Source organism: Myxine glutinosa, chromosome 1 (assembly GCF_964187855.1).
Source record: "Myxine glutinosa chromosome 1, kmMyxGlut1.1, whole genome shotgun sequence".
In the NCBI taxonomy this organism is placed as follows: Eukaryota; Metazoa; Chordata; class Myxini; order Myxiniformes; family Myxinidae; genus Myxine; species Myxine glutinosa.
Window position 1 is genome coordinate 287441833 of NC_136261.1, and position 15325 is coordinate 287457157.

The 15325-nt window shown below is 42.1% G+C and overlaps 1 protein-coding gene across 10 annotated transcripts in view; it reads right to left on the reverse strand.

Annotated features, from left to right (window-relative positions):
* LOC137438712 (neuronal cell adhesion molecule) overlaps window positions 1-15325 on the reverse strand; it is a 509305-nt gene that overhangs the window by 199505 nt on the left and 294475 nt on the right. For 7 of the 10 annotated variants that reach the window (XM_068134001.2, XM_068134010.2, XM_078767193.1 and 4 more), the window contains one exon: window positions 6747-6764. The exons of the other annotated variants lie outside the window; for them this stretch is intronic. In XM_068134001.2, the coding sequence (XP_067990102.2) occupies window positions 6747-6764 (18 nt within the window). The remainder of the gene's footprint in view (window positions 1-6746; window positions 6765-15325) is intronic. 10 annotated transcript variants of the gene reach the window in all.

The window sequence follows — 15325 nt, forward strand, 5'->3', positions numbered from 1 at the left end:
ATGTCCCATTGTTATGCCCTGAAAAGGAAAAATCAGGAGCAGAGTCAGACTTGTACAACTCCGAAAGCATTGGCCAATGCGAGAAATCGTCCTTGGAGGACAGTGCCTTGTGAAGGTTCCCATGCCAAAGTTACGGCATCACAGAACGACCTTGTTCAAGAGGGTTACAAACCTTTTATTTCAGAGGGGTTTGAGCCACTGGATAGAGACTTAACGAACCACAGACCTGTTAGGGTATTGAGGGACGCAGGAGCACATCAATCTTTGATGCTTGAGGGCGTTTTGCCATTGTCAGAGAAGACGGCCACTGGTGTTAGTGTTCTTTTACAGGGGGTTGGTGGTTATGTTAAATCTCCACTTCATGTCATCCATTTGAAGTCTGATTTGGTGTCAGGACCGGTCACCGTAGGTTGACAAGCCACTCTTCCTGTAGAGGGGATCTCTTTTATATCGGGAATGATTTGGCCGGTGGTCGAGTTTCTGGTAATCCAATGTTGGTTGAAAAGCCAGGTATGGAAAATAACACCGCACAGTTAGAGCAGGAGATTCCGCGTATCTTTCCATCCTGTGCCGTGACTTGTGCTATGGGTAGGAAGCACTCTGAAGAGAAGGAGAAGGAAGGCAATGTGTATTTGGGTTCCTTAGAGGTATTGGAGGAAAATTCTGAAAGAGGTAATAGGAAAGGGAGTGACATCAAGGAACTTAAGGAAAAGGTGGCATCTGGAACCAAAGAGGAAATGGAGTGTCCGTCGGAGACATCTGGGAGCGAGGTTGAGCAAACGGTGCATGTCCGAAAGAGACTTGTTGAAGAACAACACGGAGATTCGGAGATCCGGAGTTTAATTGGTAAAGCCGTTACAGAGGAAGAGGCTATGAAGATACCTGTTGGTTACTTCATGAAAGGGGAAATACTCATGAGAAAATGGAGACCACCGAAGGTGCCAGCAAACGATGAGTGGAAATTTCATTACCAAATTGTGGTGCAACCACCGTACCGGAAGGAGATATTGAGTTTGGCACATGATACACCTTTGGCCCGGCACCTTGGAGTGAACAAGACATGTGACAGAATTTTGGTACATTTTTTCTAGCCAGGATTGCGACGTGATGTCGCGGATTTCTGTAAATCTTGCCATTCTTGCCAGCTGGTGGGAAAACATAATCAGAAAGTCCCATCCGCACCTTTAAAACCAATTCCAGCTTTTGAAGAGCCATTAAGCCGTGTCATTATTGACTGTGTAGTCCCTTTCCCTAAAACTAAGGCTGGACATCAGTATTTGTTGACCATCATGTGCGCTTCCACAAGGTTCCCAGAGGCAGTGCCTCTTAGAAAAATTACTGCAGCAGTTATTGCGAAGGCCTTGATTAAATTTTTCACTTTGGTTGACCTACCTAAGGTCATCCAGTCTGACCAGGGTTCAAATTTCATGTCAACGCTTTTTCAGCAAGTGGTACACCTGTTGAGAGTGGAGCAAGTAAGATCAAGTACTTACCATCCCGAGAGCCAAGGGGCCTTGGAAAGGTTTCACCAGACATTGAAGAATATGATCAGAACGTATTGTTTTGAATGTGACAAGGATTGGGATGAAGGAATACCCTTATTGTTGTTTGCTACGAGGGAATCCGTTCAGGAGTCATTGGGGTTCAGTCCTTTTGAACTTGTGTTTGGACACGCAGTGCGAGGACCATTGAAATTTGTGAAAGAACAGTGGCTACAGGAGGAGTCGCAGTCAACAGTGGTGGAGTATGTGTCAACGGTTAGGCACAGATTGGCAAAGGCTTGTGAAGTTGCGAGAGGAAACTTGAAAGTGACACAGGATAAAATGAAAGTGAGACATGACAAGAAATCTCAGATAATAAATTTCAGCCCTGAGGACTGAGTGTTAGTGTTGCTTCCTGTTCCAGGTCAGCCACTACAGGCTAGATATTTTGGTCCCTATGCAATCGAAAGGAGGGTTAATGAAACAGACTACGTGGTGACAACTCCCGACTGATGGAAAAAGCGGCAGCTGTGTCATGTCAACCGACTGAAGAAATATTCTGAGAGGAAGCCTGTGGAAGAAATGGTTCCCGTCTCACCTGTCGTGCCTGTAGTCGGGGTGCAAGAGAATCCAGAGGTTGAGGCCGGTGTGAAGTTTGATAACTTTGATGACCAGGCTTGTCCCAGATTGACGAACACAGAAGTGTTGAGTCATTTAGATGAGAAATTAGGTCATTTGACGAGGAAGCAACAAGGACAACTATCCAGCCTAATTCTTGAGTTTGCACATTTGTTCACAGATGTACCTGGTCGTACTGACCTGGTATATCATGATATTGAGGTGGGGGAAGCCACTCCTGTGAAGCAACACCCCTATCGGATGAACCCTGTGAAGATGGAGTATCTTCGGAAGGAGGTTCAGTATATGTTGGAGAATGACATCATCGAACCAAGCAGCAGTGAATGGAGCTCACCATGTGTGTTGGTTCCAAAACCCGATGGCAGTTTTCGCTGTTGTACGGATTTAAAACGGTTTAATGCAGTGACCAAGACCGACTCATATCCAATCCCGAGGATTGATGACAAAATTGATAGAATAGGCCCAGCTAAATTTGTAACTAAGTTTGACTTGCTGAAAGGGTATTGGCAGATTCCTCTTACTGATAGAGCCAAGGAAATCTCGGCTTTAGTCACACCAAATGGGTTGTATCAGTACAAGGTTCTTCCCTTTGGATTGAAAAACGGGCCTGCTACATTCCAACGGCTGATTAATAAGCTTATTGCAGACCTTGAGGGGGTGGAGACTTATCTGGATGATGTCATCATCCACACTATGACCATGGAAGATCATATTAAACAAATTCAGGCATTTTTCAAGAAACTGACCGAGGCAGGGTTGACCATCAACTTATCGAAGAGTGAGTTTGTAAAGGCACAGGTGGTGTTCCTAGGCCATGTAGTAGGTCAGGGTCAGGTGCAACCGGTAACAGCCAAGATAGAAGCCATTGATCGCTCCCAAGTTCCAAAAGGGAAGAAGGAGCTTATGAGATAATTGGGTATGGCTGGTTGGTACCGGCGGTTCTGCAGGATTTTTTCTGATGTGGTAGCCCCTTTAATGAATTTGCTGAGGAAAGAGACCAAGTTTGTTTGGAATGACAAATGTCAGGCTGCCTTTGCCCACGTCAAAGCAATATTAATGAGCTCTCCTGTCCGAGCAGCCCCATATTTTCAAGCACCTTTCAAGTTGGCCATTGATGCAAGTTATATGGGGGCTGGGGCAGTTCTATTACAGGAAGATGAGGATGGAGTGGATCACCCGGTGTGCTACTACTCCAAAAGGTTCAACAAACACCAGGCAAATTAGGCCACTGTGGAAAAAGAGACCCTTGCTCTCCTGCTAGCGCTTCAGCATTATGAGATGTAACTGGGAACTACTACCTTTCCTATAAAAGTCTTCACTGATCACAACCCCTTAACCTTCATTCAAAAAATGAAAAATAAAAATCAGAGGTTGATGAGATGGAGTTTGGCTTTGCAGGAGTTCAACTTGGAAATTGAGCATGTAAAGGGCAGGGACAATGTCGTTGCTGATGCTTTATCCAGAGTGAACTAACTTTGGAAATTCCTGTAGGTTGTTGGAAGTGTTGTTGCTTTATTTTGGGGAATATTCATTATTGTTGTTCACGTGAATTGATAATTTGGGTGTGAGTTTTACTTTTGTTTGTTAAAAGAGTTTTTGCCTGCAAAGAAAGTTTTCACAATGTACAAACTTTCTTTCTTGAGGGGGGGAAGTGTTACGGATTCGTCACTTCTGTTGTTGTGATTTTCATCCACTGTAAACATTTTTGGTTCCATGTACTATTATTGTTGTCATTTAAGGGAAATAGAGATTACTATTTTCAAAAGGTAAAAAAGTTAATGTTTTAAATGAAACCGGAACCGGATGACGATGAAGAGGAAGAGGAGGAAGAGATGGCGGAGCGAGTGAGTCAGACAAGAAGCCAAGCTGCTTCAAGGTCCTGAGCGAACGTTGGCGAACGAGGGTCACGTGTGAACGTTGGGTTTCCTGGGAAAGGGATTCCTGCGACAGAGTTGTTATCGCTGTGACAGATAAACCTGCGTGACAGGTTTTGCGGTTGATTCCGACGAGAATCATGGGAGTGCCGTTACGCCACGAGAATGGGCCGTCGGCCATTTTGACTCGCGCGCTTTGCGCATCGCTCAATTTTTTTCACTTCGCTTCAACCATTCTCACCGCATCCAGACGTTAATTTGGTGTGAGTGTGTGTGTGTGTGTGTGTGTGTGTGTGTGTGTGTGTGTGTGTGTGTGTGTGTGTGTGTGTGTGTGTGTGTAACATGGCTTTTGAGTGGGAAATCTGCGGTTCGCCGATTGAGAGCCGTCAAACGTCCATACCTGACTGAAGGTGTGATTTCGCCGTCGCTTCTCAAGGACACCTTCGCCCATCTTTGGCAGTGTAACTGCCAACCCAATGGGATTCTGGTCTCGATACGGCATCATACGGACGATCACTGGAGTGGATCGACTTTGGCTTGAAGCCGGAATCAACTTTGGCTTGAAGCCGGGAAAGAGACATTGGGGATGTTCTTTTCTCTCACTTTGATTGAGCACAGTGAGTTATATATTACGAAACTGATGGTACCATCATAGGAAATATATATTGGTTGTACAATTGATTACTATTGTTGTTGTACTGTTATTCTTGTGTGATCTTAATACAATACTTGTTGGTTGGTAACAATTGGTGTGGTTTCACCATTGATCTTTGACATACAGAATAACACATCTTTCTGCCGTGACACCTCTCGGGGCTCAGAGGTACAACGTGACCGGGGTTTGGGTAGGAGCACGTAACACAACATACAGCTATTTGATCTTCATTTCAACAATATTGATAGATAAAGGTGATATAATACAACAAATATCATGAAACATTTACATTTTGTCGTCCATTGTATAATTTAAATAAACAAAAATGCAAATTTCGCATGTGGAAAAAGTAAGTACACCCTTGGCTCTAATAGGTGGTATTGGCCCCTTTGGCAGAAGCAACCTCAAGTAGACGTTTCTTATAACTGTCTGCCAGTCTCAGACATTGACTGGGAGAAATTGTTGCCCACTCCTCCATGCAGAATTATTTCAGCTGTGGGATGTTTGAGGGGTTTCTTGCATGCACAGCTCGTTTCAAATCCCCCCACAACATCTCGATGGGATTTTGATCCGGGCTTTGACTTCGCCATTCCAGAACCCTCCATTTCTTGCTTTTCAGCCATTCCTTGGTGGATTTACTGGTATGTTTAGGGTCATTGTTATGTTGCAAGGTCCACCTTCGGTTGAGCTTCAACTTTCCAACAGATGGCCTCACATTATCCTCAAGCACCCTCTGGTACAATGAAGAATTCATAGTAGATTCTATAATGGTGAGCTGCCCAGGCCCTGATGCAGCAAAGCTGCCCCAAACCATAATATTTCCACCACCATGCTTTACAGTTGGTATCAGGTTCTTGTGGTCAAATGCTGTCTTTGGTTTTCGCCAAACATGTCTTCTGGTACTGTGGCCAAATAGCTCTACCTTTGACTCATCTGTCCAGAGTACATTGTGCCAGAAGTGCTGGTCTTTGCCTCGGTGTTCATTGGCAAACTTTAGTCTTGCCCTGATGTTCTTTCTGGAGGCAGCAAAGGTTTCCTCCTGGCACACCTCCTCTGTAGATCAAATTTGTGCAGCCTCTTTCTAATGGTAGACTAGTGCACTTTGACATCAACAGTGGCAAAAGCTACCTGTAGGTCCCATGATGACATTCTGGGGTTCTTAGAGCCTTCTTTCAGCATCGTGCAATCTGCTCTCAGGCTGAACTTGCTGGGGCGGCCTGGCCTGAACAAGTTGGCAGTTGTTTGGAATCTTCTCCACTTGTGGATGATCTTCCGGACAGTCGAATGATTGATTTCAAATTGTTTGGAGATCTTTTTAAATCCCCTCCCAGACTCGTAGGCATCTATAACCTTCTGTCTGAAGGCCTCACAGAGCTCTTTTGATCTAGGCATGGTGACGCCGCACACTTCAACAACAAAGAGCAAACGAAACTAAATGTCTGAGGTTTAAAGAAGACAGGTTCCTCCAAGATCCTCTCCAACGATGTTCTAATCATTTGCACCTGAGCTGGTGCACATGATTCTAATTTTAGGTATTTGAAGTAGTGATAAATGTAGGGGTGTACTTACTTTTTCCACATGCGAAATTTGCATTTATGTTTATTTAAATTATACAATGGACTACAAAATGTGAATGTTTCATGATATTTGTTATATTATATCACCTTTATCTATCAATATTGTTGAAATGAAGATCAAATAGCTGTATGTTGAAATATGTTGAAAAAGTCAAAACTTTACATGGGGTGTACTTACTTTTTCACGTGACTGTCGTATGTAATAATTAATTGGTAATAGTACTGAAATAGTACAACTACAAAATAAACCATTTTTGCAGCAAATCACAATTAGATCTGATTATAAAGCACAATTACAACCAAAAAAGAAAAGAAAAAAAAAAGAGCATCGATAATTGTGGTCGTCATAATTTGGTTGAGCAAGCAAACATTGTGACTGTTAGTATTGCACTTTGTTATGAAAAAATATTCGTGCCAGCTGGTAACTTTCACAAGTTAAAATTCCAGGTTTAGGATTGTGTGGTTTTGCAGATTTCAAGCAGCTTTCTTGGTTTACAAGGACAACAACTTATGAACTCACCTTCCTCTGCAATTCCAACTTGTCCACAAAGTGTGCAGATCCACAAGGAAGAAAAAACAACATTAGAAGATGAGCTTTTGTTTTGCATTTCATATAAAAAAGTTGAACCCCCAGACATGTAAAAATGAAAGTTGCAGAAAATACTTTCAAAGTTTTCACTTTAAACATTCAACACTAACCTTTTCAAAACAGTATACAGTAACTATAGAAGCACAAGTCAGAAGATTTCTTCAAATAAAGTGCAATCTTTCAGCCTTAAAGCCAAAAAAATATCAAATCACATGGTCAGAAATCACTGGCGCCACTTTTGGCCATACAATGTGAATCGTATTCACCCACATAACCTCATATCATAAATATCAATGCTACTGGCTTCGGAGTGAGGACATCTGCCTAACCAACGACCTCTTGCTCTGCTCAGCAAATGTTGTCGGCTGCAGAGTGGCGATAGTTAAGTGCCACAGTAAAGTTATGCAAGTAACCATAACTGATCAAAAATGGTGCAAAAACATAAAACCCTACCATGCTGCATTTGTATTAATTTTATTGTGAGAAATATGCCTCATAAAATATATAAATATTTGTATCGGTATAAACTCCAAAGGGCTTTCTTTCAAACAGAGCTGGGAATCACTGAGAGATCCGAATCAACTTAAATGGTCAACTAGTAATTTATTACTTGCAAAATCGAAGATTTTTCAAGTATATTGGTCGGTTGCGTTTGTGGTTCTGTCTGTCTGTCTGTCTGCCTGTCTGTTTGTCTGTTTATTTGTCACCGGCCTACAAATCACAATTTTCAGCCGATGTTCACGAAACTTCACCAAACGGTAGAGTTGGTCAAAAGCAAGAAGCCTATTGTTTTTGGGGTCAAAAGATCAACATCGGCAAAAGGTCAACAACTTTGCTAAATTTCTAAAATCCTCAATTTTCATCCGATTGACTTGAAATTTGAAGAGGACCTGCATATCTGGTCACTGAATTCAACCACCAAGTATTTTGAGGTCAACATAGGCCAAAAGGTCAACATAGGCCAAATTTCTAAAATCCTCAATTTTCATCCGATTGACTTGGAATTTGAAGAGGACTTGCACATTGAGTCTCTAAATATGGAAACTAACTATTTTTGAGGTCAAAAGGTCAAAGGTCAACTCAAGGTCAACCTTCCAAAATCATCATTTTTCATATGAAAAATCGTCACTTTTCTTCCTATTGACCCGAGCTTTGATCAAGATTGTCAATTTTAATCTTGATGAAATGGACAATTTGCTGTATCAATGGAATTTTTTTCCCCTCTGGATGGGGGGCAGATTTTGCAAGTATCGTGCTCCGCATGACGTCTTCCTGTTTGTTCTTTGGCCACTTGATGATTAAATTCACCAACTTAGCTAAAGGAAGTATGTTTGCTCAATACATAGTCAAAACGGAAATGACGTGTTAAGTAAGAATTAAAAATACATTGATGGGCTAAAAATAAATGCTGTTATCAAGGATAAATAATAATGTGTGCTTGCATTTATTTAATATGTACAGAGCAGATTTACAATCTGAACATTGCAGGATGAATAAAAACATGCCTGTTATTGCAAGGGTTCTGTGGGATTATTCTTCTCATCATTATGTTTAAAAAAAGCTTGGTGTTGGCTTAGCGGTTAGGGTGCCGGCTTGGGATCCTAGGATCCTGGGTTCGAATCCTGGTTGATCGCTGAATTAACACCAGGGGGGTTGACTCAGCCTGTTATCCTTCCGAGGTCGGCAAATTGAGTACCAGCTTGCTGGGATGAATGATCATGGTGTGTACCCCGATTTAGAATAGGTACACCGTATCCCTGCGCATCGTAAGAGGCGACCAAGGGTTGGCGTCAGGAAGGGCATCCGGCCATAAAAACATTGCCTCAAACAGGGAACCATGATTGTCATGGGGCCCGCATGGCTAACCCCCGCTCTAGCGGGGAAAATGGCCTTAAAACGATCATTCATTCATTCATTATATTAAAACAACACCAACATCATTCAAGTTGATGAAGATATAACAACGTAAAATAAATAAGAATCAGGCCCCAGGCTCAATTCCACTCTGTTGTCATGTGACTCCCCTGTAAACATCCAGGTTGCTGAGCCATTAGGTACTTGTGGTTAATCTAACCTCATCGCGAATAAATAACAGCACAGAAAAATGTACGTACACTCAGTACATACATGGAGGGCCATGTGGACTAAAATGTGTCAAAAGAAAAAAAACGTTCATCCTAAATTGCACAATAAATTATGCAAAGCAGCTAAAAATTGCAGTGGATACGCATTACTGTTGCTTCATTTTCTCCAGCTGGCATGTGCAATTCTGAGATAGTGTAGAATAAGGCGGTCTATACATTTACATATTAATGTTTCGCCATATTTTAACAATTTATTATTCTTAATTGTTTTTCATATTTTCACATTTAAAAATCACAAACGTTAATATAGAAGTAATGATGTGTTTGTATATGTATATGTATATATGTATATATGTATATGTATATGTATATGTATATATGTATAGGTATATATGTATATATGTATATGTATATGTATATATGTATATATGTATATATGTATATATGTATATGTATATGTATATGTATATATGTATAGGTATATATGTATATATGTATATATGTATATGTATATGTATATGTATATATGTATAGGTATATATGTATATATGTATATATGTATATGTATATGTATATATGTATATATGTATATATGTATATATGTATATGTATATGTATATATGTATATATGTATAGGTATATATGTATATATGTATATGTATATGTATAGGTATATATGTACATATGTATATATGTATATATGTATATATGTATATATGTATATATGTCTATGTCTATGTCTATGTCTATGTCTGTATATATATATATATTACACATACAGGGTAATGCTATACAGTAAAACACCAACTTTCACAAATTTACAATGCGAGAAACGCAGTTATTCGCGGATTTTTATATGTATACCGTTTCTACTTTTGCAGGTCCTGTGTTGCAGATGCTTATGGGTTTGGCAGGCATCAACAATCCCCACCCAGCCAGAGCCCCCCTAAACATTTTTGGTACTTTTTGCTTAAGGAAAAAGCGTAGCTCACAGAGATGATCGCCAATCCTCCGCACGAGAGGAAAAAGATTATAGATGCCTTATGATGTGGGGGGTTTCTTGGTTTCTTATATAATTATTTTATGACATATTTTTGATCGGGAAACCGAGATTATTTAATTATATATCTATAGTTTAGTTTTAAGTCTCATGATTCCTTTAGTCACGCACACGACTAATGCGTAATACATGATGTAGATCTCTCGCCGATCAGCGAGGTTGGTTCATGGTATGGTAAATAAAAATTGACTTTATTTTGGATCTAAAAATATGAAATTCCAACACAAGGACTGTGATGCCAGGATGTTTTGAAATATGGAATTTAAACTCAACGTCTTTCTTCATAAGATAATATAGAATGCCGTATCTTCCTCAAAGCTTAAATTCCGAGCAGTTAAAACGGCAACTATTTCTGGGATGAGGACGAGTTTGGGGACCAGGAAAGATTGAAGCAAAACAAGCAGGTCATTTTTGATAAAATAACATGACACTCACGGCAAAAAAAGTGAGAAAACCTTTTGGAATTGTTTACAGTATTTTTATTTTTAAACATTTCGGTGAAACTGTAATTATGTGCATTAGTGTTCTTAAACTTTGAAATTTTTCCCTTATGACTCACTATAACCCCCATGAACCGATTCCCCTTTTTTCCATTGAAACAATGTCCCGTCATTTTCAAATTCACGATTTGCGGCAGTTTTCAAGAACATATCCCCCGATATGTACAAGGTTTTAGCGTATGTACAATAAAAAAGAATAAAAAATGTAAAAGGACGTAGATATGGTATGCCAAAAAGTATGTAAACATGGTAGGTATGGTCACAAAATTGATCATGTGAAACCATCCCTACATGTTTCTTTGAATAATAGTTGTTTCCTGCAAATGAAAGTATACATCTCTCGATTTGGGGTCACAATCACCACAAAGACTGAATCCACTCCATGTGTGAGCTTTTGTGTGTATTAACGGTTAAATATTTCCATACATGGAAACACTCACCGTACACAACAATTGCAAATGGATGCAGAAACGGACAGGTGAACAACCACTATTGTAAGAAGGATGAAGGCATGGTTACCATGATAAGTTCTAGCCCCCTAAAATAAGAAAACACTCAGGCCATGGGCCTTACCCTGAACTTGATTTGAGTCTCCTTGAAGAATTTCGTTCTCGGAGATTTCGACTGAAAACTGTTCTTCTTTAGTCGTCCATAGCATGCTGAACAGTGGGGCTATCTTGACTAAATCTAAATCCGATGACTGTACATGAAGTGCACTTTGCGCACCTCCAAAAAGTAAAAGGATATATCATTAGTATGGAGGGCTGACAAGATGACCTAGATTTCAAAAGTTTCTGTCAACCCTCGACTCTGATTCTGCAACTGGACATGACGGCATCAGCCCACGGGTCCTAAAATCCTGTTCTCCCGCTCTTTCACTCCCCCTCTCTGTTCTCTTCACCCTCTCTTTTGCTCAAGGTCAACTGCCATCTGCTTGGAAATCAGCCAACATCACCGCTTTGCACAAAAAGGTGCAAAAACAGATCCTAGCAACTACAGACCAATCAGCCTTCTCCCAATTATCAGCAAAGTCATGGAATCCATCATTGCTTCGGATATGAAATCTTTCCTCTTCTCCAATGGCTTGATCTCTGATCATCAATTTGGTTTCAGACCTGGTCACTCTACTCTGGACATGCTGCTTCTGCTGTCTCAACAATGGATGGAGGTCCTCAATGCCAAACAGGAAATTAGAGCTGTCTCCCTCGACATATCACGTGCCTTCAATACGGTCTGGCACCCCGCTCTGCTCACCAAACTCTCCTCCTTTGGTACCCATTGAAATCTCCACGCATGGCTGGCGGACTTCCTCTCTAGTCGTCGTCAACATGTGGCCCTGAATGGGTTTCTCTCATCTCCTCTTCCTGTTCAGGCTGGAGTTCCCCAAGGCAGTGTTCTGGGCCCTGTGCTTTTTCTGGTCTTCATCAATGATCTCTCTGACTCTCTTGAAAATCCTCTCTATCTCTTTGCTGATGACTCCACTCTCTGCCGCTCCATTCCTCATCCCTCAGATCGGCAGTCTGCAGCCTCCTCACTCTCTGCAGACCTGGACAAAATCACAGACTGGGCAAACAAGTGGAACATGTCTTTCAATCCTGACAAATCTCACACTCTTACGATGTCTCTCCGAAAAGACCGACTGGACAACCCTCCCATCTACTTTCTGAATAATCCTCTCCAAGAAGTTCTGTCACTCAAGCTTCTGGGTCTCACTATCTGCCATGATCTTTCCTGGGAAAACCACATTTCCAACCTGGCCTCCAAAGCCAGTCACCGACTGGGCATCCTCCGTCGTGCGAAGTCCTTCCTTGGCACACCTGAGCTCCTCACCACATACAAGGCTTTCATCTGCAGCTCAATGGAGTACTGCTCTCCCCTCTGGGCTGGTGCTCCTGCCTCACACCTAGCTCGGCTTCACGCTGTTGAAACCAAAGCGTTCAGAATCATTGGAATCTCCCGCAATGACGCTATCTCCGAGGGCCTTTCACTTAATCACTGCAGGCAGGTTGGTGGTCTTTCCGTCTTCTACCGACTCCTCTCCGGCCTTGCTCCCCCAGCTCTCTCTGTGCTCTGTCCCCCAAATATTCCTGCAGGTCGCACAAGATCTGCCTGCAACCCTCTTATGGTTAAACTGCCAAAATGAAGACTCTCTGCTCACCTTCACTCCTTCATTCCTCTTTTCTCCCGCCTCTGGAACAAACTCCCTCACTCTCTTCAATCCCACTCCTCCCTCCAGGTCTTTAAAACGGCTGTTCACCACCATCTCTTATCTTCCCCAATCCAAAACCTTGATCTTTTCTACCCCCGCTAATTTCACCCCAAATCCACTGTTTTGAAGTGACTTTTGACTTCTTTCCTGGAAGTCCTTGGTGTCCTTGCGTTTTATACCTATCCTGCCTCCCCCCAGGCCCTCTCCCTCCAAAAACATCTCCCGATGTCCCTGCTCTCAAATGTTGTGTTTGTGTGCTTCCTCCCCTTCTCTCCCCATCTTGTCGACCGCTCCTCTTTTTATATACTTTGTTTGCTTGTTTGTTTGATTTGTTTGTTTGATAAATGTTAGCTCTTTCACGAGCCTCGACTCTGTATACAAAAAAAAGAAAAAAAAGATGTATGCACTCTCGCCTCTAAGCTGTCTAGCCTGGGTTCGAATCCCGACCAAGCTATAAACTGTCAGTTTGGTGTTTCACAGGCAGGGTGATTCATCAATGTGTGTGCCGTCCCTCGGATGGACGTTAAACTGGGAGTCCCATATGTCATCATGGGTTGGTGGACGTTAAACATCCCATGGTGTCCTTCACAAAGAGGAGGCGAGTATGGCGGCACCATGGCCAAATTCCAAATTCCTGCCCTAATTAGGCGAATGTCAGGTCTGGCCAGGCCGGTTCGTAAAAAACTTGGGCCAAGCTTCTCCTGGCCGACCCCACAAGGTGGGATAATAGTGGCAGTTAAAGAACAACAAAATCATTAGTATGGAGGAAGTTATTATCGGTAAGGCCGGTACAGTTTTTTGTGGTCACTCGTTAGATACAAGCAATAATAAAATGATTGTTTATTTTGATCTTTTTCATATTCACTTCATAAAATACGGATAAACCTCTGTATTTCAATGATTTCACAACATCAGCATAATGCAACATGCTCAGCTTGACACCGTCGAAACCATGCAAGGACTTCGGGATCATTGGAATTTCCCCCGATGAAGCTGGGTCGATGGGCCTATCACTTCAGCATCACAGACAAGTTGGTGGTCTATGTATTCTCGAGCTTCATTTCTGGTCTTGCACCATCTGCTCTTTCCGTGCATTTCCATCACTGATCACCTCCACTCATTTGTTCCTCTTCTCTCCCACTCGTGGAACCAACGTCCACATTTTCTTCCCTCCAGGTCTTCAAGACAACTGTTCACCACCATCTCAGATCATCCCCAATTCAAAACCATGATCTTTTCTACCCTCGTTAACACCCTCCCCAACCCCAACCCAATCCCTCCAATCCCTCCTCTTTCTAGTTTTACCTGCTTGGAGTTTTCTTCTGTATCCATCTTGTCCACTCTATGCATCATCTAGTCAATGTCATGCATCATCTTGTCCACCCATGAAGCCGCTTCTGCCCCCCATTCCTCCCCACACCCTTTGTTTGTCCACGTCACCCTCTATCTTGGCCTGGCCTTCACTTTGCTGTTGGTGTTTTCCCACTCTCTCTCTCTCTCTCTCTCTCTCTCTCTCTCTCTCTCTTGTTCCTTTGCGCCCTGTTATTTCATCATCCGTTCAGTGTACCAGCTCTTCCACAAGCCTCGGCTATGCATAAAAAAAAGGAAAACACATCACGAACAGACTTCAATATAATGCGCAGAACACTCATTACCCAAACACACAATATGCAACATAATGGGCACACAACCGGAATTGATTACTAGAATAAAGGTAACACCTGAGAATCGCAATCAATTCTCAAATATGGTGAATCGACAATGCTTAGTATATACTGTGTAAAGATATATATATATATATATATATCTATCTATAATTCCAGTAATCTCTGTGTGTGTGTGTGTCTGTCTGTGTGTTTGTTTGTCTGTGACCGCTGTTTCTCGACAACCACGGGTCCGATATACTTGAAACTTGCCAGGTATATTGCTGGGGACCCGAGGATGTGCCTTTTCAAGGTTTCATATTAATCGGACAATTACTTACCGAGATATGTCCAAAAAACGATTCAACCAATCAGAGAGCAGCGAACTAGCGCGTGTGCCGAACGTGGCGGACACACTCTGCCTCGGATGGCACATTTGAGAGCGTATTCATTTATTTCACGTTTGCAAACTATGTTGGCGCTATGTTGGCGTTAAACGATGTTTTAAAACTAATAAAAACGAATTTGCGATTCATTCGCTTTCCTGCGCGTTTGTGTACGCGATGGCGATTTCTTTACCAAACTCCGGAAGCCGTTCGCTTTGGACCGAACCATTTCATGTAAATAGAGGGGGGGGTTCTGTGGTCGTTGCGAATGGACCAAACCATTCATGTAAATAGAGGGGGGGGATTGTCACTGTACTCGCAAGCCGTTCGCCGTTCGCTTTGGCGTTGCGAATGGACCAAACCATTTCATGTAAATAGAGGGGGGGGATATAATTTTAGATAGATATATAGTACGGGCATATATATAGTACGGGCATGCCCTAGTATATATAATTTCAGAACATACATGGTCACAAGTGTGCCTCACTGACCGTGGCTTCAGTCGAAGTCCTCACCATCATCCAATTTTGGCCCTTAAGCCTCAATACATTCAGCTAAGGTGGGCCAGCAGGGGCACATACGCCTCCACATGCAGCAACTACACTTGAATGCCTACGTAGCCCCAGCC